Here is a 25000-nt window from a genome sequence, read left to right on the forward strand (position 1 = left end):
AATGAATTGAAAGGAAAGTGAAACAAAAATATATTGTCAATACTAATAGAGTGATTGTATTTTAGGTGCGTCTACAAATGTAGCCTTCACCGCGGGAATAACGTCCTCCGACTCTTCATGGAGCGGGAGTACACTGGTTTTCCCCAAGATAATATTTAATGCAGGTGGAGGTTACAACCCCACTACAGGGATGTTCACGGCCCCCGTGGACGGGCACTACGTCTTCTTCGTCAGTGTACAGAGTCATGACACAAAGGAAATTCGGGTGGACATTGTATTGAATGGAGAATCTCAGGTCAGGACATTAGCATTCGACTATCACCCATTCTCAATATAAGGGCTCAAATAATGTCGCCTCATTTTCATTTAAAAGAAATACCACTGATGTAATTTTTAAATCAACATTATAAATAGTCATATAACAATGAATAAGAATTCATATAATTATCGATCTGAAAGGGTATTTAAGGAGTTCCAAATTCAAATATAGTAGCCTATTTTAAATGTACGTTACTGTCGCCGAGGCAAATATTATTCTGAATCCCCTCTGTGTAATATATAGTTTTGATTCTTAAGTAAAAATTTTCTGATAAGTTAAACCTTGTATCATATATATTTCTTTTCATAATAATAAATACATTTTCTTTGTGATAATAAATAATTTTTATTGGGCAATGTCCCTGTCGCTTAATTTTATTTCAACCACATTAAAAGCAAACACAAAGATTATACACCTGATAGTTTTGTTCTCCTTTACTAATTGATGGGCTAAATTTGAGATTTCAATAGATTAATTACTCCTACTTAGATAATGTAACATGAAATTGAACAATTTGAGCAACTTTTTTAAATATGTTTACGGAATGAAAGACATTTTCAATCGTAGAGATAAGAAAGAAATGTACGTTACCTATATTTTTCCATTAAGAATATATATTAAGAAGAAAATATGAGACGACTCTGAGTAAGCAACCCCTTGTACCCTGTAAACTGGCAAAGACGATTTGATTAACACAATTAAAAATTATTTTTTACATGAAAAGTTATCATTTGAAATGTACGTTACTGAAATGTACGTTACCATGAAATTCGAATTAAGTGAATCTCGCACGAATTTTCATGTATTCTCATACTTTCACACAGTCGAATGTGTACACAAAGGAAAGTTTCACTGTTTGGAGGTCGGCTAAATCCCAAAATTAATGAAAAGAAACGTTTCTGCTGAGGAAAAAAAATATATTAAGGTCAATTATATGTAAAATAATTTTGATACCTGGTATATATTTCTGAGTACAAAACCTGTATGATGCATTTCTTATGATATGCAAGTTCAAATAGTATCAATATATTGCGTGTCTAACGTATGCTTGTTGAAGAGAATTGATTTTTATATTTGAAATGTACGTTACGTATGGTAACGTACATTTCACGTATTTCTAACTGACATTTTTTTTAAATTTAGTCAATGAATTGCGTTTACACGAGCGAAACAAAATTATCGTTACAATCCATTTGACAACTGGCCACATAAATCCATCTAAATGCACCCCCAATCCTCGTAAATGTTTTAGACTGTTACCACATGCTAGAAAATTTATTTCTAAGTGTCTTAAATTCATCTTTGGCAACCTTATTGCAGTTTGTTTACTTTTAATATGCGACTTTTCGTCAATATTATAATTTAATTGTTGTTGATAATTTAAACAAGGTATGCATAGGCTTATAATTGGTAAAAAAAGAAACAAAAAATTGAAAAAAAGAAACAAATAGGCCTAAACCCAGAACACAAGACGGTCACGTACCTTTCAAATACTGAAAGGCACACAATACTCAGTTTTGTTTGAATCATTGCATTTTGGGTTATATTTTTCCAGATCTGCTGAAAAGCACGTATGTTTGTGTTTTGAAAAACGATGTTGCAACATATTAAATGAAATTGTTAACATACTGTCGATGGATATATTCGGAATAGATTTATGTTCAGTTTCCATGGCCAAACACGAGCATATGTTAGATCATAGCAAAATACGTCTGACTCTTATATTTTTTTGTCTGTACCCTTGCACACAGGTAGAAGTAACTAGGCTACGACCGGTGTCAATTTCAGCGAAACAGCACAAAAGAATGGTAATGAACTGAGGTGGAGGGGACTCTCCAATAATATGTGAAATGAACGTTACCGAAGTGACGTGACATTCATGTAGTTAATGACAAATAACCTCGTTTGTTACATTATGATTTCTTATATTACTGCCTTAAAACGCTTCATTGAAATGAATTTTATGTCAATAATTGCTTTTTTTTCAAAATTTTCTTATTACTAATTTACATATTACAAGCTTGAAATGTACGTTACCTACTCATATTCTGAGGCAATCGTATCTTTATAGTGGTGTTTGCGACATATAACACAATGTGATTACATAGAGAATCTTTTTTTTAATAAACTGAATCAAAACAATGAATTTTTAGATGAATTTTAAGCTTTTTATTAAACAGAAATATATCTTGAAATGTACGTTACATTTACGTAGTTTTCTAAATCAGCATGGATATATGTTAAAAAAGATAGTAACTACAAAATAGAATTTTTCTACATGTACATGTTAGGTTCCAGTATCTATAAAAAATGACAAGATTCCAAACTGATCGCTCTAAACAAAACAGAGAGAAGAATTTAAAGCATATATTTAAAAAAATGTTTTTATACATCTGGATCAAAAAGTAACCTTTGTTTTTTGAAAGGAAAAATCAAACGCACGTTCGTTTGCCGAGAAAATATGTTGCTGACAGAGTTGGTAGGATGTGCTGGTGTTAAGATGAGCTATTCCAATTGTGATTTTAATGACTACATTTTTTTTTACATATCTTTTTGGACATTGAAGAAAGAGTAACGTACATTTCAAGCTACATTTCTGAATAAAATCACCCTCTGCTTTATCGTCTTGTCATTATTCCATGTATTATAATTTGATGAAAAAAAATCTGGAAACAAAATCTTCAGATACTTTCTTTCAAAGGTAATTGATAGAAAAATTGTTTTCTTGAACTTCATTTTTTTAAAAATCAGAGAGGCATTTGTGCCCTTATATTGAGAATGGGTGTATGCTGATAAGGATTATTATGAGACGGGAGTTAACCTGGTTGTGTTAAGGCTAAATCAGGGTGACAAAGTGTGGGTCAAACGCAGTCAAGGCACTGGATACTACTCCAGTTCTGTACCTGTTATTACAACCTTCTCTGGATTCCTCTTGTAAAAAAAAAAATAAATAATAATAGTAAGAAAAGAATGAAGAAAAATCACCTAATGGTATTATGATAGATTCCTTTTTAAAATAACTTTTTTTCAACGTAATGGAATTCTACAAAAAATATTACGTTACATACGGTTGGTTTCAGACGAGTTTTTTAATATGCATGTGTTTGATAGAAGTTCCAAAAAATTAAACTGTTTAATACTGTTTCCTTAAATATTTGTTGTGTATTTTGTTTCTATATTTGTATAATACTTGTAATGGGTCTATTTTTGAATGATCAGTTTTGAATGTGAGTTCATCTAAGTACAATATAACGAGTTTGAAAAAAACTGTTCTCTGAACTTTTTTATATATACATATAATCAACTTCAGATTTCAAGTTTGGCTCCTACATATCTAAAGGAGTATTAGACAATGTCGAGTAGTTCTTACCCTAGGTACCTGAACTCCATAACTTTTCTTAAAACGATTGTCTGATGTTTCTTTGAATATGAATAGATCAGACAAATAAGGTAGACTTCATTTATTTTTTAAATTTTAAAAACTTCTGTAGCCATTGTTCTTATTATGTCGAAGTTGGGCGACATATTGCGATTGTACGCATGTTTTTGTTCTACGGGCTGTTTCTCGGAGTAGGCTAGGACAATCTTCCTGAAGCTTTCCTCAAACGAGGATCACTGGTTGTGTTGTGTGGTCATTCAGTTTCAGATTGTCTACTGTTGCCATGGAAACGTGCTAAAATCGACGAATTTTGTCTGCGAGTGTTCTCTCTGGTCCCTTGAACATTCTTCATGAAATTTTATTAATGTAATGATTAGTATCTGTAATTGTGCGTGTTGCATTTAAAAATTGCAAATTGTCAATAGTTTCCATAAAAACAGGGGAAAAGTGAAAATTCTTTAACTATAAATTTTAATCAAAGTACTGAAAGTATTGATTCGAGTTGATTGTTGTCCAAGCTTAGCTAATGTTTTAGTGATGAAAAAAATGAAAGTCTTGTCTAGTTCGGGGCGACATGCGCTATTGCTTGCAATAGCAGACTTTCTAGTTCTTCGAATTCTGATTCTATTTTAAAACTTAATTCATCATTTTTTATTTATAAATTGAGGTCTAGCTAACACCCACCCCCATCCAAACTGACCACATTGCCTCGTAATGATTGCGAAAACGGTTAAATCAAAAAACGGAGTGGAATCCAACAGTGTTTACAGTGTTCACTGGGTTTCATTCCCTTTTAGATAACTCTGAATAACATTTTTACTACTAGTAAAGACAATCTATACATGTGCATCTTCTTCTTCATTTAGAGATAAGCAACACAAGTTTATGTCTGTCTGTTGTCTTCAATCAGTTTTGGGAGGGGTTGGCAGGTATATTACATCCTTTGTTGAAGAGGATTTTTTTTAGGTTTAATATGTAAAAATTATACATGTACTTCACTTTTATTCACAAAAGTCCGAAATATATCGTATTCAAAGGCTCTCAAAGAAAAAAAAATCATCAGATACGTATATATTATTATAACAGTAACTTGATCCGAAGGGTCGTATCACGTCGAGTTGACAGGCGCGGATCATCAGATCTAACGAGGCGCGAAGCGTCGAGTCTGATCTGATGATCCGCGCCTGTCAACGAGACGTGATGCGGCTCTTCGGATCAAATTACTGTAATAATGATAAATTTATTATATACCTCCTTATAACTAGCTAAATATAGCAGAATAAAACTTTAGAGATCAATTGTATAATATTTATCCATAAAACAAAGCATAATAACAAGGGACATTAACGCGCAAGAAAAATAACGTCATGTTTTTGCGTACTACGTCATCAGTTTCAGAGATTGGTGATATGGATTCAGAAAACCACAGTGTGGTGATCCGGAAAATCGGATCAAACTCTGTAAAATTAACAGTAACAAAAACAAGGAAATTGATGGGTATATAATAAATAATTTTAAACAGTTTACTGGACGGACCTTCGCGCGTTTATGAAGGCGTCTTACATGTTTTAAAATTTACAGAGGTGAAAACTTCATGCCAGATTATCTGGACGATGGAAACGTAATAGTACAGTGGAATTAAATTAATGGATATCTAAATGAATAAATGGCGTAATTAGTATATCTGACATTCATGACCTTTGGGAAAAGATGCACTTTAAATTACGGTTATCTAACGTTGGGATCATTAAGTCTTTTCCTACTTTACATTTTTACATTTTACAACTAAAACAGCGAAAATACTTAATTTTTAGAATTATTTGCATAGCTGATAATCGATCTAAACTCAAAGTGAAGTCAAAAAGGTCATGAATATCAGATATACTAATTACGCCATTTATTCATTTAGATATCCATGAATTTAATTCCACTGTATCTTTCCAAAAAATCACCCTCCTCCTAAAACTTGTTATACTCAACGGTGAGGTTCATGGGCTGTAACATCCCATGTTTCTCATGAAAACAAAAACCCAAATTAAAACCAAGATTCAGCATTGGAAATCAAAAATTCCATGATTTCATCGAGGCTTCTTATAAAAATGTTAAATAGAAGACTATTTAAAAGAGTAACTATTGCACAACCTATCACTTTGTTTTTCTGAAAAAAGTGACCAATTGAAACATCCATTCTAAGAGTGTCATCAAGGGACAGTCAGCAGTAACATTTATTCTCATGTACCGTATTTACCCGCCTATAAGTCGGTTTTGGGGAGTTAATCTCTGGTCCAAAACTCTTTGTCCGACTAAAGGCGAGCTATAAAAAGAACGTTATTATTTGAGGTAAGTCCCTCTGATATATAAGCTTAAATACAACCGACTTATAGGCGGATCGACTTAAATAGGCGAGTATATATACGGTAATATATCAGTGGCAATTTTCTTCAAACTTGCAGTTAAAAAAATATATATTATCATAAACTCATATCAGGCTGGCCTTTCCATATGAGTGAAATATTCTTGAGAAGGACTTTAAACAACATACAAAGAAACAAAATATGAAAACTTGACTGCTATGTTTCATGGTTACCATGGTAACATGCCTGAATTTTGAAAATAGCATTTTTGAACATTTCCAAACATAACGTTTGCAAAAATGCAGAAAAGTGACAGTAACCATATCCAACTGACAAAAAAATTGATGTCGTATATACAGATGACTCTCGATGGCTCGAACTCCGAACTCTCGAAGTTCTCGATCTCTCGAAATGAACGTCCGGTCCCGTTTTTTCCTCTATACAACTAAGCAAATTTACTATTGATCTCTCTAACTTCTATCTCTCGAAACTCTCTATCTCTCGAACCAAGACCTGGGTCACGTTACACATATTGCATTGATTTTTTACTCTCTATCTCTCGAAGTTTTGATTGCGCCTGTATACACACCAGTCAAGTGTAAAATTGATGCAGCATGGACTTACCTGGAAAACAGTGAATGCCTGGGGCTAGCATGGAGGTGTTAACTGGATGTTTGCGTAGATGACACTACACCTATGGGTCGTCCATGTGTTGATAAAATTAATTGGTTATTATAGGTAAATTATAAACGAATTGACAGCTTATTGTATTTGAAAGCATAATTATTTTTCATAAAGTCATGAATTCAAAAAATGGACTTTTGAGCTTGTATACTGTTCGTTATCGTCAAATATTTCTTGAGAGGAATCAAAAGTCATTTAATTAAAAATATACTGTAAATCACACTTTACTTTCGCAAACGTGTGTGCGTGCGAAAATTTATTCTCGTGAATAATATCATTCCTTAGGATTATATAGAGCAATGACCACAATTCGTGAAAATTTTGTCTTGCTTATGAAGAATCAATGACTATCTCGCAAAAATAGGGTGTTGTGAAAATAAGTGATCTACAGTAATGTAAATGATATTTCAAAAACTAGGTTTTCATTCTTGGCCTACAAAAGATCATGCCTCCAATGAAACAATGAATAAAATCAATGAAATTCCTTAAAATAGGATTTGATCCTTGCCTTCCAAATTATTTAAATACCAATCAGTAATTCCTCAAAGTTTTACTAAAAACCTTCTAGAAAACCAAGGAACCATCAGACAAACATACAAAGGTAAAACCTGCAGGATAGCTGTTTTCGTGGTAGGGGAACAATAAAGTGGATCAATACTCGCCAGATACGTTTGGATCATCAAAAAACCAGTTTCTGTCCGTTCTCTTCTTTATCAAGTCTTCGAAAACTATCATTATTTAAGAAATAAAGTATCATTGAAATAGTGACACTGGTGAGCTAAAACTATTGATGGATGCACTCACATACTCAGGAAATAATTTATTTGCTATCTTAATTGTTTGGATTTGGGTTTTACGTTAATTTATTAAAGACACCTTTATAGTCGGTATAAAAAGTGAATAGCATCCAATTTGTCTGATTTTCTTGACTGTGTTTCAAACATGAAGCGTTTGTCGTGTTTTTCGTTCGTTGTAATAAGTTTGTTTGGGTCCCACGCTTTCTCAATTCTAACAGACGGCAATACGAAGAACTCAACAGAGTTAGACTTCGGTTCACTTGATACTAAACACGTAGACGTATTTCGACAGCTACTAAATCAGGAGACCCTGATCCGAATGACATTGGTGAAAAATGTCCATGCACTGATGAAAGACATGGTCTCCCTTCAACAAAGTCTCGTGTCTTCAGAGAGCGAAATGTCTTCGCTGAAAGAAACAACCACCAGAGAAATAGCCGAGTTGAAGAAAGAGGTGCGATCACTAAAGCTGGAAAACAACCGATTAAGCAACAAAGTAACCATATGTAATGAGAATATTGAGTCTTTAAAAGAAAATTTAACAATGGTTGACGTCAGTCGCCGAGTGTTCGAAACACAGCTGCTACAGGAAAAACAAATGTTTGAACAGAACACGTCCGGTATCTTAGCAGACATTAAAACTGAAGTTCGGTATTTGTCCATTACACTTCTGGACCTCAATATACACAGTCTGGAAATCGACAAGAATATTCCGAAACTCATTGACAACAAATACGAATTGATATCAGGGAGACTTAATGATTCTCTGGAGGCTTATAACACAGAACTGAGATCAGCCAACGATAAACTGAGTTTGGCTCTAAATGACCTACAGAAAAATCAACAGACCATAACAGATTCCTTATCTGGTGAGTACAATATAAATTTGCAATGTTTTAAAAGATATCTAGTAACTCGATCATTTCCGTTTCTTGTGAGCCAAAATATCGATTTTAAATTTCTCATCATAAGAAGATATGTCTCTCACCTGATCTTTAATGAAACTGACAAAACAAAACAAAAAAAAAGGTGGGGGGATTTAAAAATATTCTGAAAGGAATCTATCTTTTATATTTTAAATGATATAAAAAAATCATTTTAAAGTTATTTATAACCCCCGTTTGTCTTAATTGTCTCCCTTTGATTGGAGTTCGAAATCGAAATTTCCTAACATTTTGAACAAATACTTGATGTATCAATTGAATTTTCAAATGTTTTTGGAATGTTTGTTCCAGAGAAATTCTTCTAAAAAATCATTTACGACAAACTCCAGAGACTTCTGTTTTTTCCTTGGAATGCCGGTATTCCTTCAAATATCATTGAAGCGGAGCAAAATGCAATAACTCAAAATAAAGTCAATGTCACCAATAAACAGCTCAATATTTACAAGCGTTTAGAAAAAACCTTAAAAATAAAAAAAAAGGTCGTACAGTAATTCCGCCATATCTCATCGAAGCTGAATGAAATTCAAACTTGATCTTCAACTCTGCAGGACACACTTAAATACATGTACTAAAAATCAGCTCGATTTCTGCAAGCTTAAAAAAATGCATAAGACAAAGTGAGACAGAATGACAAAGGGACAGGCTGACGGACATATGGAAATCTAGAGTCCCCTCCGTTTTCACTTTTATCGGAATATCTAAACAACGATAAAATCTTAATTAATTAACTACATGACTGAAGATGAAACTTACGAAGAAAGTGGGAAATAATTAACATTCATTACTCATTTTAATTATTCTGTTTCTACAGATCATATGAACAACACAATGGAAGACCTACAATCGGAACTCAAACAGACTCAGTTTGAACAATTAAAACTCTCGTCTTCTGTGTCATCTCTTGAGGTGTTCCGATTGAATTTTACCAACAGGCAGTGTGGTATGTATTCAAAAGACAGCTGAAGGATAACGTTTTACTATAGAGTTTGAGTCAGGCTTACGCGTCAATATGGCTTTATCAATAAATTCTCACTTCTATATACTGAAAAATCATTTGAAGTTTTATTCCACCCTGGAATTAACCATTTTTATTGATAACCCTACGCCTTTTTTTCATTTTATACTAGTATTTAGATAGAATTGATGTTTGTGGAAATTCGATAATTGTTTTTTATCCCTCTTTTTATTTTATTTTTAAATTAGATCTTAAATACTCAGTACCAATATATTAAATAGATATATTTAAGGAGTAACTGTCTTTTTTTTTTTCGATTTTATGATGGCTTGTGTGATAATTTGCATAAACGCCGAAGTCGTAATGCATAAAATTATCACGCAAGCCAATCGACTGATCATCGTCATGAAATCGATAAAATCTGACAGTTATTTCTTATATTAACATGCTCTTGATTCCGCCAACCCACGTGCTACAAGCCCTGCAAAACCAAATACTAATACATTATTGGAGATATTAACTATATGTAATTTTAATTGGACAAAGACATTGGAAATGTAAATACATGTATTAAGAAATATTGGAATCAATTGAAAGTACATGTATGTTGAAACAGAAATAAATTGTCAAAACTAATAGGGTGATTGTATTTTAGGTGCGTCTACAAAAGTAGCCTTCACCGCGGGAATAACGTCCTCCGACACTTCATGGAGCGGGAGTACACTGGTTTTCCCCAAGATAATATTTAATACTGGTGGAGGTTACAACCCCACTACAGGGATGTTCACGGGCCCCGTGGACGGGCACTACGTCTTCTTCATCAGTGTACAGAGTTATGATTTAAAAGAAATTCGGATGGACATTGTATTGAATGGAGAATCCAAGGTAAGAACAATGGCATTCGACTATGCTGATAAGGATTATTTCGAGACAGGGGTTAACCTGGTTGTGTTAAGGCTAAATCAGGGTGACAAAGTGTGGATCAAACGTTATACTGGCATTGGATACTATTCCGACTCTGTACCTATCACAACCTTCTCTGGATTCCTTCTCTAAGAATGTTTATAAAAAGGAAAAAATGGCGACAAGGGGCCTAATGACATCGTTATCAGATGCTCACAAGTTTATAAAAAGTCGATTTTTTACACAATAGATTCACCGAAAATATTCCCAGATACACTCTTGGTTTCAATCGAGTTTTATGGCATGCATGTGTTTGAAAGAGGATCCTAAATAAATGAACTATTTAACGTTGCTTCCTTTAAAAGTGAGAGCGTTATGATTTATTTGTCCTTTATTTTAACTTTTTTATATTTGTATAATCTTGGGTCTTCTGATTTTATCAACATTGTATATTTTAAGTGCACATTCAACTGCGATACCTTGGAACTTAGAATAAATTTGCATGTTCTCCGAACGTTTTGTTTTGTTATCAATTGTACATCTCATTGTACGAGGTTATGCAAAGCCATATATGAAATATATAGAACATGACATGTGGGTTCCCTATGGCTTTCCATACGAGGTTGATGATGGATTTTGATGTTTTGCGATTTATCTTCCTCACAACAATTAATTAGAATATGCAAGAAAAATCATTTAGACATCTTGCTTAAAGATATATATGCCGTATTATTGTTTTATTCTAAAAGAAATAAATATATGTGGTTTCTCATCAAGTTATATAAGTTATATACTTTCTGCAAATAAGACAATTCCACTCCATCACTTTTAAAAGTTATGAAATATTATTTGGTAAAAATTATTTTCTCTCCGAGTCGGATAATAAACGCCTCTTATTGAAATATTCATGATCACGTTGTCTTGCATGCTCACAGCAAACAATGGTCCAATCTCGTGAATGAACCGAAAAGCATGATGGTCTACTACGTTTTTACTACAAACACGTGAGTTAGGGATTGTCAATACGTGAGCACACCTCACAGTTGTTTGCTTTTTGTACCGAGGAATAATCACGTGCAATTGTCTTTTCTCTAGCAGTACAGCACGTGGAAACTCTAAACAAACGGACCTGTACAATGGAGTGGGGGAAACTTTAATTTTTGTCATTGTTAATCATTTGTATGCAAATATGAGCATAAAATTAGTATATAATAATGTACATATTGCATTAAGCGTGTAAATGCTTGGGAAAATGCATCAAGTCTTTCCGAGAGCGATTTTAAAAACTAGCCTTTCCGAAAAACACATGTAGTATTTTATGTAGTAACCCATAAATGCATTAAATGCAACTCATTGAACTGATTGGTAGATTTGTCAGTCATATTGGTTCCTCACTGAACAGACGTCACAAAAAATATTTTCATCGACCTGATTGTTCTCGCGATGCTTTTCCCGCGCACATGCGCAGATCCAGGTTAAACGTCAGTCCTTTATAAATATGCATGAGGATATCGTGTTCTTTTCCCGACCAGTACTTTATTAATACCGAATTATATTTCGTCGAATTTGCAAGATTGCTTCATTTTTGATAGCTTATCATACTTCAGAAATTTTTGTTCGGTTTCAGCTGTGCAAAAATACTGTTTAACACGGCATACATATCTTTAAAAAAAATTATATCATGTTGAAAGATTCTTCCATATAAACATTTCATATTAATTATCCCATGTATTATGAGTACCAGTAGGTTTTGGTGTTCGTCATGACAATCACGAACAACGTTTCCCTTTCCCACTGTATGAAAAAAGCAACAAAAATTGAAATTTCTTATTACAATTATGAAGCAAAATCCTGTGATATTTCAGTATCATTAATTTATACTTTATAAGAAATATCATAAATTTGGAATAATCCCAGAAGCGTTAAATTTATTCAACTTTAAAATAAACGTCTCGCTTTAAATTGGCAATTTTTTTGTTTGAATGGAACGTTTAAGTCTTTCGTAATCGAAGTCAATAATGATTTTAACAGCGATTTCTTTGTACTACATGGAGAATGTCTACATGTACGAAAGATACAAACAGAAAATCGCCGTACATAAGCAAAAACTATTGACTATTGTGGTGTATTCAGTGTAGGTTGCTGTGTGGTTATAAGGACTCATGGCAGTATTGATATTGACCGAAGACACAGAAAATGATAGCGACCGAGCCTGCGAGGCTGTCATTACGTCACAATGCTTCCTATATTGTGACGTCACGTTCTACTTAACTTTGATGCAACCGAACGGTGTGTCGTGGGATATCATTTTCCGCGGACGCACTTTTCGTAATTTTCTTTGGCTGAAAGAACATCACATGACGTGATATCGCACGACACGCCGTTCGGTTGCACTAAAGTTACGTAGAACGTGACGTAATCTAAAAGAAGCGTGAATTTAACCATTGTGAAGTAATGACAGGCAAGTCCGTTCAGTTAGGACTGTGTCAGTGCATTCAATTCGAGTGATTATATAATATAACTATTATGGACTTCAGTGAACGGTCGATATGTGCTTATAAGGACTCATGGCAATTGATATTGACCTCAGACACAGAAAATGATAGCGACCTCGCAGACTCGGTCGCTATCACTTTCTGTGTCTTCAGTCAACATTATATTGCCATGAGTCCTTATAACCATATATCGACCTACATTGAAGTCCATAATTGCATATTATTACATGTATATAGCTAATAAATAGTCTCTAATAAAATACTACCAAAAATCTAGAGAATTTTAGCGTTCAATATCTTGACGTTTTATTGAACACTGACTTTGTATTACGTATACGAGTATGCCGGAAACATTCCGAATACGAGCGTTCAATATCGAACGCCCCGTTGTAAACAAAAAAAATCGACTGGTCAAATTCTCAGAGCTAAATTAACGAAATGAAGTGGCATCTAGGTAAGATGTGTTTATTTTTCACACAAAATGAAATTATTTATTAAAAATTTAGTACGTATTAGACCCATTAAAACCTAAATAAGCAAATCATATCGCTCGGTAGGGTCATCGGAATTATGCGATATTGAACGCTTACAGGACAGGCGTTAATTTGAATACCGATATTTAAAAAAAATCATTAATTTGCCTTTTTTTAGTTGGAATAATTATTATAAATTATGAGGAAATGTTTTAGCTATATAATAAAGGAGTTATTGAACTTGTATTGGTGACTATTTGCACGCGTTAGCTGTTCAAATGCACTCGCAAGCTCGTGCATTTGAACAGCCAACTTGTGCCAGTATTCACCAATATAAGTTCAATAACCCTATGATATATTGTCACATATCTGTGGTGATTTTCTTTGATCTATCCCATATCACATATGCGGTAATACTTTCCACGCCCCTTCATATATCACTGCAGGAGGCAGAAATCAGTGGCCTTTTTCACTAAAATTCTTAGGACTTAGACTAAAATTTCCTTCCATTCTACAAGTCAACATATATCTAAGCTCCAGAAGTCCATTCTACAAGTCAACATATATCTAAGCTCCAAAAGTCTCAGTTTATATTGATATTGTATAGTATTTTATTGTAAATAATTATTTGAAAAAATATATATCTTCGTTGAATAAAAAATTACAGAGTGAAGAAATTTAGTCTTAGTCGTAAGATGTTTTGTGAAAAGGACCACTGGTCATGAGAAAAAAACTGATTTTATTTCATAAGTTTATAACTACAGAAAAATGAACATGTTTAACTATTTCTTACCCCTTAACTAAATTCAAATACATGTATTTAACTCAGTTGAAACTTCCCAGTCGTTCAAAAGATTAATCCATTTGGAAAGTTACGGTAAAATCTCCAAACTTTACAGGTTAAACTCCTTGATATTTGCTTCTGTGATTTCATATTTATCAAGTGCCTGGCTGAAAGATAAATCGTCAAAATCTTCAAACTCAATTAAAAAGTCAAAGTCAAATTCAGTAAGAACGCCCGACATGTTGGAGAGCTAGCTTGAAATGAATCTTAAGTTCGTGACCCGCTGAATATTTTTTTTATTGAATTTTGACACTCTCAATGAAACTTAAGCCATCAGACATGCGACAAGTTGCTAACATCATAGAAGCCGAGTAGTATTGATCATATATATCGTTAAATTTTTTCATGGGGCGTGGAAATCTCGGGCGCTCCGTGTTTGAAAACGATGTAACCTATACATATTATGTAAGATTACGGTTTCATTTAATCTTATTTTTACTTTATACATTACAAAAAAACCCCTTCACAATGAGATGATTCGCAAATACCTCAGAATCCTTGTGTTTGTCTATAGCATGCTTTTTGCCATATTTGAAAGTACATGTACATGTATATACGTTGGAATGAATTTATTTAAGAAATAAACAACGTTATTCAGTGAACATGGCGTTATGAATAGCAAATGCTCTGCTGGCATATTCCATGATGCGCGCTAGCGCATCATGGAAAATATGCCAGCAGAGCTATTGCTATTCATAATGCCATGTTCACTGAATAATCGTTGTTTATTACTTATATCTGCATTCTTTGAGTTTTTCAAGAATATCAGAGGAAATCCTGACTTACATAAGGACGCGGCTTCTTGTCTTCAGTAATGAAAAACATACGGCTTTAAAATCAGTACACCTGATCAATGATCCTTTTCTCTAATAAATCACAAAGAATATATCAAGTATTTACCTCTCAAACACAGTTATCTGGACACAAGCAGCGCCGTCATCACATTCTCTTAATTTTTGTTTTGATGCAGTTGTGACGTCATCGATCAACGTTATTGAAACCCTCCGACAAAAATCAATAATTTAACATTATGATGAAAAATGAGAATGCTTTTATAATGATTGTTACTCCAGAATGCTTTTCTATGATTTTTTTTTTTAGTTTTTCTATTTACTTTTACTAGCTGAAATCATTCTTGAAGTAGATATAGGCCTACTAGTTAAAGAAATTTTCTCTTTCTGAATGTTATTACCCAAGTGTGAAGAGTTATCGTTCTTTTTAAAAAATATAAATGATACGAAAAAATAAAAATATACAGTTCTCTACAATTTTTGAAAAGTTTTAATATACAATTAAATACATTGACCAAAATTGAATTTTTAAAGATGTAAATCAGCAATTTTAAATATTCTGAATTTCCTTTTTTTCAAAAAATATTATTAAAAACTTATTTTTATTCCTCTTATGAAACATTTCATATATATATATTTCTAAGCAGGGGTACAAGTGTAGTAGAGATTGTTCTCCACGAGAATGATAGAGCAATTGCACTCATAGCAGGAGCTGTTGCATCTATAGTCATATGAACGCAGTTGATGACTGCATGATCATAGTGGGAGAGAGCAGTGGATATGCAAATATATCCAAGTGAGAAACGTGTACAATGGTCCCAGATAGGAGAGGAGCAAGTGGATACGGATATGTAAGCTTGCCTTACAGAATTAGGAAACTTAAGGTTCCACCAATTGAACCAATAAATATTATTGCCCAGTGTGGAAGGCTGCTGCTCATGAAAAGCAAGTTATTTTATTTACAATACATGGACAATTCTGAGAACCTGCAGTTTTAAAATAATAAAGGATTATATTAAATTTGCAGGGCTGGGAAATGGTACTTTCCCACAAAAAGTCAATTAATGTCTTTTTTTTCAAAGTTGATGGTGACGGATTACTACATGTAGTATATATGATTAAGAAAATGGTGTCTGGTAAAAGTATATCATAGGCAGTAAACCTCAAAGATTAAAAATTATCTTATCTACCTTATTATGTGAAAATGGGTGTGTTCAGTCTTAATGGAGAAGGACCTAACAGCACGACAACTGTTGTCTATTCCTTAGAGGGAAGTAGTCCTCCATGTTTACTAGTACTTATTAATAGTAATTATTAAGTTGTCGTGTATTATTTTAGCTGACATTGCCATCTTGTCGCTCCAGAACATAGTAATTGAGGACTTTTTGCATTGTGAAAATGAATTAGGAATAGTGATCAATCTAATAAATTGAGTAAACAAAACGAATCGTGAACAGGACAAAAACAAGACTTTAGTGCCCTCTGGAAAAGTAGATGTGGGATCACATATTAATCAACCTTTTCAGACTTGCATTTCAGATTTTGAAAATTGTAGTGCAGAAGTTTTCTTATTAACATTCTACTATTGATATAAGATAAAATAAATGCCGCATTTATTTTAATTCATATTGCCAATCTGTATTATATATACAATTTTTAATCAATTCAAGAAATCAAAGCCTTAGATGAATTAAGGTAAGTAATTAAATAATTATTTTTTTTATGTATTTCCTCTATCAGGAAAACGAACGCGATTTTTGTTTTTCAATACTACCTCGCCTTTCAAGTTTTACGAAGTAACATTTTCAGTGTGTTTGGAAAAATAGGCAGATGGGGTGAGTAGGGGTGGGGTTATTGTTAATATTTAGTCACTTGACACTTGACACTTATTTATAACTTTATATGTTATCAACCCCGTAAACAAAGTAGACAATGCAAAAATATATATACGCCTGATATATGTATTCTATTTAATATTTAAGAAGCCATAAATATAAAATAAGAGCCGTCCCATGCGAAAAGGGCCCTTATGTACTTTGACGTCATAATGAGAAAAACGACGGTGAAGATAACGTCATAATATGCAAGTTGCAAGTGAGACATAAATTTTCTCAACTTTTTAACATGCATGAACGTTATAGATATCTTTTTTCATTATTGTGTATACGATCTAAAGCCATTTAAATATTCTTAAAAGGAATATCTGTTTTTAGCTCAGAGCTTAGTTTCCCTTGGACATTTCCAATATTGGGCATAAATTTTGCTGAAAGATGAAACTTATTCCGATCATAAGATTTGTTTAAATATCCTATGTTCATGTATTGATGGAGGTTGTACCTGCATGTAATTCCGCATTTCTCATGTACACTTCCTTTTAAATGCTAAAACATCATAACAAAAGTGATTTTTTTTACAAGAAAAATTCTTTTACTACAATAAAAGTTCAGGTTTGTTCACATTCACGATTAAAATTTTGCTGAGGTCTAGCGAGGCCAAGGAATTTGAAAAAGTTTGGTTAATATGAATTCTTCGAACACAATCAGATGCATAACAAAGTAAACATCTGAATTATGTAATAAGATTTCACAACACGAACTGAGATCTATATATTTTGTATGTATAAACGTCATAAATGACGATTTGCCTCCGTCACAGCAAAAATGACATGAGTCAATTCTATTTAAGTACAGAAATATTTGACATCCCAGACCACAGGCCTTTGAATCGCTTTAAAAAAATTGTGTGTGTAAAAAAAAATAAAGGTACTGAACTCTTACACTGGGTACCTAATTTCGCTATTAAAATATTTTTTATTCGAATGCTCTAAAATTCTACTTTTTATTTAAATCTATTCATAGTTAAACATTCTTCAATTCTACCAAAGCTCATTCCGAAATTCCTGATATTTCTTGAGATATTCTGAAATCAATTTCAAAAATGACCTACTTTCTTTTACTCGACATTAGCTTGGGCCCCTGGCCATTCACATGTAAACAGATGGTGTTTGAAGTGCGGCGAAGAGTTGCATAGTATTCGCAATATCTTTCAACAATTTAAAGTTGATTTCTTACTCCAGATTGTAATGTTAAGTCCGTAATAATATTCCTTTCGCGAAAAATTAATTTGAAAACGTCTACATCAACAACTACCGCCATGTTGATTATAAATGTGAATGAAGCCATGGTAGAACGAATTTTTCCCGGAATATATTATATACGTTTCGATTTTCAAAACAATTAGACCGCTAAAATGTTGTTTATGACTTAGTTACACCATATGATCAAATTAAAGAAAACCTTGTAAAGCTTGAATGCAAATGAGCAAATATTCATTGAGTTTAGAATAAATTCCGGGGAAAATTTGTCCCGTCGTTCCCGCTTTACAATTAGTGAAGGCCCAAGCTGACGTCGAGTAAAAAAATTATTGTCAATTTGGGAATTGATTTCAGAATATCTCGAGAAGTATAAGGAATTACGGAATGAACTTTGGTAGAAATGAAGATTGTTTATATTTGAATAGATATGGATAGAAAGTAAAATTGTAAAGCATTTGATTTAAAAGAATTTTATTGGCGAAAGTAGGTACCCCATGAAAAGAGTTCCATACCTTTATTTTTTTTTCAACAACTCAATTTTTTTTTCTAAGCGATCTAAAGGCCTGTGTCCCAGACACATTGTGTAATTTTTTAATGTTTACGGGGGAGTGGGGAAGATAAATTTTAAAAAATCTTTGAGACCCCCCTCCCCCCCAAAAAAGAAGAAATAATACTTCAAAATTAAAAAAAATCTCAAATAGGGAAGCTGATGCTATAAAAGGGGTGGTGGCAACTAGTAGCTGGTTCTTTAGACAATCTTCTATCTTAGACGTCTTCAGACTAATTTATTTAACAAATATTATATTTTGAAATAATTTCCCACCTCCCGGATGTACAATACCCATGTACAACATGATGTACATGCCTAAAAACAAAATTAACTTACAAATAAATAAAGCGATATTATACTTAAAATATTTTTTTTAACAAACATAATCTCCTCGAAATGTTATCAGAAAGATTAAATTCAATATCGTTTGAATATTTTTTCTTCCTTTCTCACAAAAATGCTTACAAAGTTTATTAGAAATAAATACCGGTAGATTTAACAAGTAGTATAAACAACATGCGTACACGGATCTAGGGGGGGGGGGTAAAAAATAACAATAAGATTCGAAGATTTAATGAAAAAGACACAAATAAAATGCATTTTAGGAAAATAATCCAGTCTCCCTTTTTAATAAAAAATGAGCCAATACAGCAGTGATGTTCATTTATTTCGGCGATACCATCAGAGGTGACTCACTTGATACAATATGTACATGTAGATGAGTACAATTTCCTCACAATTTAGCAGCTCACGTGGCGTTGCAGAGATACATGTGTATAACAATTTAGACTTTTAAGCAGTCTGAAATGGCTGTTTTAAGCTGGTGTCCTCGAGTGTTTTTTAAATAAGTAAATTTTAGATAAATACGGCATGCATAAATCAGAAATGCACAATACACATTTTATTTTAGGCAGGATATGAAAGATTCTCTATGATACAAAAGGCGGCTGTATTTTCTCCACAACTGATTATTTTAATTTTCATTTATTTTTTTATCCTAATTCAAATTCGTTTTGAAGTATCTTTTTTTCATTTTTAGAATTTATTTATATTAATTTTTGCAAAATGATGTGTATGTTTTAAGGGCATACAAGCATACATGGAAATTACGTCTCTCCTTTTTTCCAAAATTGATGTGGACGTTTGTGTGTAAAAACGTAAACCTGACTACGCCCTTGTCAAAAGGGTGTAAACAAAATTAGGAGGAAAGAAGTGGGGGGGGGGGGGGGGTCTTGCAGTCTTGATGAATCAGTGACTTTAAAACTTCAAAATATATTCTGAACTCATTATGACCGTCCGAGGATAAGGCGATAATTTATCAAATATAACATCATCAGTTTCCGTAAGATTGCATGTTTCTGCAAGACATACGAATAATTATTATTGTTATGTTTTAACCCCAAAAAGCGTCTTGAATAAAATTTAGTTGTTTACCAAATATAGTTTGCTTATAAGTCGGTTTGCTTATAATTATAGTTCCAATTCAGACAATTTGGGAGGAATATGATTTTGACGCGCTCATAATGGCAATTTAAATTTTGCTTGAATATTCAAGCTTAAATTGATGAAAAAGGTTCAAATATTTGGTACAAATATTGTGATGGATGGGGCCGACAATATTGCAGGGAATTAACATGTACAATATCGTAAGAAACATACATAAAATACGTGACCAGAAGGATCGTCTTGGCATATATTTTGTTTTATCTGCTTCATTTTTTTTTCAGTGTATGACAATCAATATTGGTATGTTAGAAAGTGAGATCTGTGGTCCCCAGACACAAAAGAATGTATGGGAACACCCCCCCCCCTCAAGATTCCTTTGTTTAACTTGTTAGAAAAATAAACATGGATTATTAATCAACGGCGGGTCTAGGATCCCCCCCCCCCCGATTTAAATTTTTCGTATGTAAAACTTTTATGTCTATTATCCTAAAATCAAGGAAAAAATATCTCTTATTTGTAAAAAAAATTGTCAGCTTTTAGGAGCTTCGCCCCCAAAGCCACACCAGGGCCTTGCCTTAGAACCACTAGGGGCTTCAGTGCAGCCCCCGACCACCTGCCTTCTGCTGCGCACCCTTTACAAAATTCCTGGATTCGCCACTGTTAATTAATGCAGATGGACCCCACCCATCGATCAATTTTCTGATTCACTCCAGATGCATTCCTTTATCAATCTAAGTCACAAAATTAAAAATATCATACTGATTAGGCCATAATAAAAAAAATTCCTAGATTTTCATCTGATTTTTTTTTTTGAAAAGGCGAGAGGGCGACTTATATCTTAATTTTTTTTTTTACATTTTGCAGATTTTTTTACTGACCTGGTCAATCGGTGTATATATATCTAGAAAATTCGAATAAAAGTCATAGTAGATGTCCATTTACAGTATCTCTTACGTCACATAATCACCAATCTTTCACAACCAATGACCCGTGTCTTTTCAGATGTAAAATATTCATTCCGATATTCGCGGGATTTAAGGTACATTGATACTCTGATAAGAGAGATAACTCTCAGTGACACAAATGTCTATTATTTCTTTATAAATTTGTCATGTTTAAGTGCCTTTTTGTCAAATTTCCCCCCGCAAGCCATGCTATAATTGTTTTTATTTTTCAGCATATACATTTCCTTTGGAAAATCATTAAATTTAAAGAAAAATTTCACATGAGTGAACAGAGGGTTTAAGAACCTTAAACCAAGAGTGGTTATTTCTGGTTTTCTTAATTATGATCGGGATCGGTATTTAACTAAATTCGAGGCGGTAGTAAAAAATCATCTGGGTGGGCGGAGATGAGAATCTAGAAATATTTTTATAATGGCCTTATAAACCATTACGTGTACAATGAACAGTTATCGTATATAATAGTGTTATATGTTTTATCGTAATGGATTATTTTTTTAAGAAAACATTTTTATGTAAGTAAAATACAAGTAAACTATGTAAAATATGTAAAGTATGTCAAAAATATTTAGTCACATAGCTATTCTTCATTTTTTTTTAAAATTTCTTTTTCCCTGTTTAAATATTCATGTCAAACATGACGTCATATTTTGTTTAGCTTATAACGTTTTTAGGAAAAAACTGAAAGAATTTTTAACCGCTGCAAAATCATTATCTGTAAAGGTTTTTTTAAATCAATTTTTTTCAAATTAATGTTTATTTTGAATTACCAGAGAGACAATATTTCTGTAACTTGCGAATATGCTGACACTTCCTAAATGTACTTACACCCCTTGTCTGATATCGAGTCAAAAATACGTGTTCTTTCCTGTATGGGTTTATAAACCATCATATTTATTTAGAATATGAGATCGGTTGGGACAATTAGTGCATGATTAAGAATTAATTTTACGAAAACATTTATTTCAAATAGTGCATGTAAAACAACTTTGTGCGCATGTTTTCAGGTAACAGCTCAAGACCTTTTAATCCAGGAACATATATAATGATTCAATGATTAAGCGTCATTTAGGACGTCATTTTTAACGTCATTTTTAGCGTCTTTTCAATATCTTCTGAAACTTTGATTGCCTGTATCTCAGTCATTAGTTGGAATATTTGAATGAAACTTGATATTTGGTCATTTTACACTGTGTGCTATCATAATCCATTGAAAAGTCAATTTTGATAATTTTAACCTTAAAAGCCCTTTTTGCATGGGATGGCTCAAATTGAAGTATATCTTGCTGATCAAAAATCCAATGATTATTTAAATTTCCTTCTAATATATATAACACTCTTTTTTGCAATGTTATTTAATCAAATGTCTCATTTGTTATAAGTATATTAAACGATTTCTTGATAGTAAAATCATAATAAAGGGGAGTAATCAAATGTTGAACCCGCTTTTGATTGGTTACTCTGGATTTTGAATTTCGAAACTCGAATTTCGAATCTCGTATTTTGATCCTCGAATCTCGAATGAGCCTTCTGGGCTTTCGTAGGTGTATAGTGTTTAAAAAGTCACATTTTTTTCAGTGTTTAAGCATTTTTACATTTTTCAACTCATCTTTCTATTCACCAGCGGCTGTTTTCCACCCGGATGATTGTGTGGTGAAATAATCCTACCTATGAGGATAGAGGTTATGATGATGAATAAAAAAATAATAAATATCGTTTACTTACTTTTGTTAGAGTTAAAACAGTTATTCGTCGTAACTCTATAAAAAAAAGAATGTTTACAAATCAGAATTTGAAAAGTTAACTAATAATAAAACAAAGTACAAAATGTACATGCTTCTTTAATGACTTATTAGACCAAGGAATGTTAATGGATGGGACTTCGTGTAATCATGAAAACGCCCTAGATGCTAAATATACAAAAGTGAAAACAACTAGACGATGAGAATGAATGTGATTTACTGTACCATGCTGTTATCTTTCAATATGCGAGGTTTTATTGAAAAAGAAAACTTGATTATTTTTAATATAGCTCATTTATTTACAACGCAGGTGATTCTGAATATTAGGTACACGCTGTTCTAGTTAAACATAAAAAAAAATACGAGATGATCATAACTGCTCAAAGATTGGATGTTTTCTCTTTTACACTAACTTTATAATCCTAATCATATCGAATGTAAATCTGAAAAAATTAAGAAACTGTTGGAATATCTCATGAAATGCTTTGATCATAAATAAAAATTCCCCAAAACCTTTGCCTGTACAGATAATCTAAATCTGATATCCATTTAATATTTTGGGTTAGGTTTGACAGTGTTCTAATCTTTCCAGTTATCCTTCTCCTAAAGCTTGAAATGCTCAATGGTGAGGTTCATGGGCTGTTACTTCCCATATCTTATTATAACAAAATGTGTTTGTGAAACACTGAATGCAGTCTAATTCTAAGGTCAAAGGGTCAAAGTTGAGGTATCCCAAGGAAGATCTGGTCACAAGGAATACTCTTGTGAAATATGAAATCCATAACCTAACTGTTCAAGAGTTAGGCCAAGGATAAAAGATTTTTAAAGTGGTCCAGCCTCTCAGGTCAAGGTCAAAAGATAGAAAACATTAATACTCACTGAAAGGTCGTGTCACATTTTAAGTACGAAATCCCTAGCACCAACTGTTGAAAAGGTATTATCATGATTAAAGTTTGAAAAGTATAAGTGGGTCAAACTCCAAGGTCAAGAGGTAAAATTTGGTGGTATCCTAAGAAAGGCCTTGTAACAAGGAATAAAAAATACTCCTTGCAAAATATGAAAGCCATAGACCCACCGACTCAAAAGTTATGAGCAAGGTTAAAGTTTTTGCATTTATGTTTTACGGGTTTCGTTCGCTATGCAAATTATACCACGTTTCCACCTATCGTTGGTACCCTGGCATACCCAACAAACTAGACAGTGATTCCTTAAATATTTAAATATAATACAGTAACTGCTATAACACACTGAAGTAGATGATTTATTACTGATATTCCAAGTTCTACCTGTCCCTACATGTACATCAACTCTTCAAAAAAAACTATCGTCTTTAGAAAAAGAGTATCTTTAGCTGAAAATTAAACAAGCAATTGAAATGTTATTCCCGGTGAGCTGATTTCTATTGATGGGTGTATTCACTTACTGAGGAAATAATTTATCTGTAATCTCATGATATGTGATTGGGGATATTAGATTAGTTATAGACTCATTTACTCTGTATATAAAGTGAATGGAATTCAGTTTTTCTGATTTTTGTGATTTTGTTTCAACTATGAAGCATTTGTCGTGTTTTTCGTTCGCTGTAATGAGCTTGTTTGGGTCCCACGCTTTCTCAGTTCTAACAGACGGCAACATGAAGAACTCAACAGACTTAGACTTCGGTTCACTTGATACTAAACACGTCGATGTATTTCGACAGCTACTAAATCAAGAGACCCTCATCCGAATGACATTGGTGAAAAATGTCCATGTACTGATGAAAGATATAGTGTCCCTTCAAAAGTTTCGTGTCTTCAGAAAGCGAGATGTCTTCGCTGAAAGAAACAACCACCAGAGAAATAGCCGAATTGAAGAAAGAGGTACAATCGCTTATATTAGAAAACAATCAATTAAGCAACAAGGTCACTAGATGTAATGAGAATATTGAGTCTTTAAAAGAAAATTTAACTGTGGTGGACGCCAGTCGCCGAGTGTTCCAAACACAACTGCTTAAGGAAAATCAAGTGTTTGAACAGAACACATCCGGTATCTTAGCAGACATTAAAACTGAAGTTCGGTATTTATCCATTACGCTTCTGGACCTCCATAAACACAGTCTGGAGATCGACAAGAATATTCCGGAACTCATTGACAACAGATACGAGTTGATATCAGGGAGACTTAATGATTCTCTGGGAGCTTATAACATGAAACAGCTAACGATAAACTGAGTTTGGCTATAACGGATCTGCAGAAAAGTCAACAGACCATGACAGATTCCTTATCTGG

General features: G+C 33.0%; 2 protein-coding genes across 3 annotated transcripts in view; both read left to right on the forward strand.

Annotated features, from left to right (window-relative positions):
• Positions 1–65: 65 nt before the first annotated feature.
• On the forward strand, positions 66–3257 carry LOC134233382 (collagen alpha-2(VIII) chain-like; the record flags this gene model as incomplete). Its single annotated transcript, XM_062715344.1, has 2 exons — positions 66–295; positions 3117–3257. Coding segments are annotated over 2 exons (371 nt in total), but the record flags the coding sequence as incomplete, so codon positions are not given.
• A 4405-nt stretch (positions 3258–7662) lies between these two features.
• LOC134233381 (uncharacterized) overlaps positions 7663–25000 on the forward strand; it is a 21017-nt gene continuing 3679 nt past the window's right edge. Inside the window, exons 1-3 of one of the 2 annotated variants that reach the window (XM_062715342.1) lie at positions 7663–8402; positions 9289–9417; positions 10088–10713. In XM_062715342.1, coding sequence (XP_062571326.1) covers positions 7679–8402; positions 9289–9417; positions 10088–10488 — 1254 coding nt within the window. In that variant the 5' untranslated portion in view covers positions 7663–7678 and the 3' untranslated portion in view covers positions 10489–10713. Of the gene's footprint in view, positions 8403–9288; positions 9418–10087; positions 10714–25000 lie in introns of those variants that run through there. The other variant, XM_062715343.1, reaches the window with a different exon arrangement.

The sequence above is a fragment of the Saccostrea cucullata genome, unplaced genomic scaffold (assembly GCF_032062105.1).
Source record: "Saccostrea cucullata isolate Sc308-1 unplaced genomic scaffold, CSIRO_AGI_Scuc_v1 ctg4018, whole genome shotgun sequence".
In the NCBI taxonomy this organism is placed as follows: domain Eukaryota; kingdom Metazoa; phylum Mollusca; class Bivalvia; order Ostreida; family Ostreidae; genus Saccostrea; species Saccostrea cuccullata.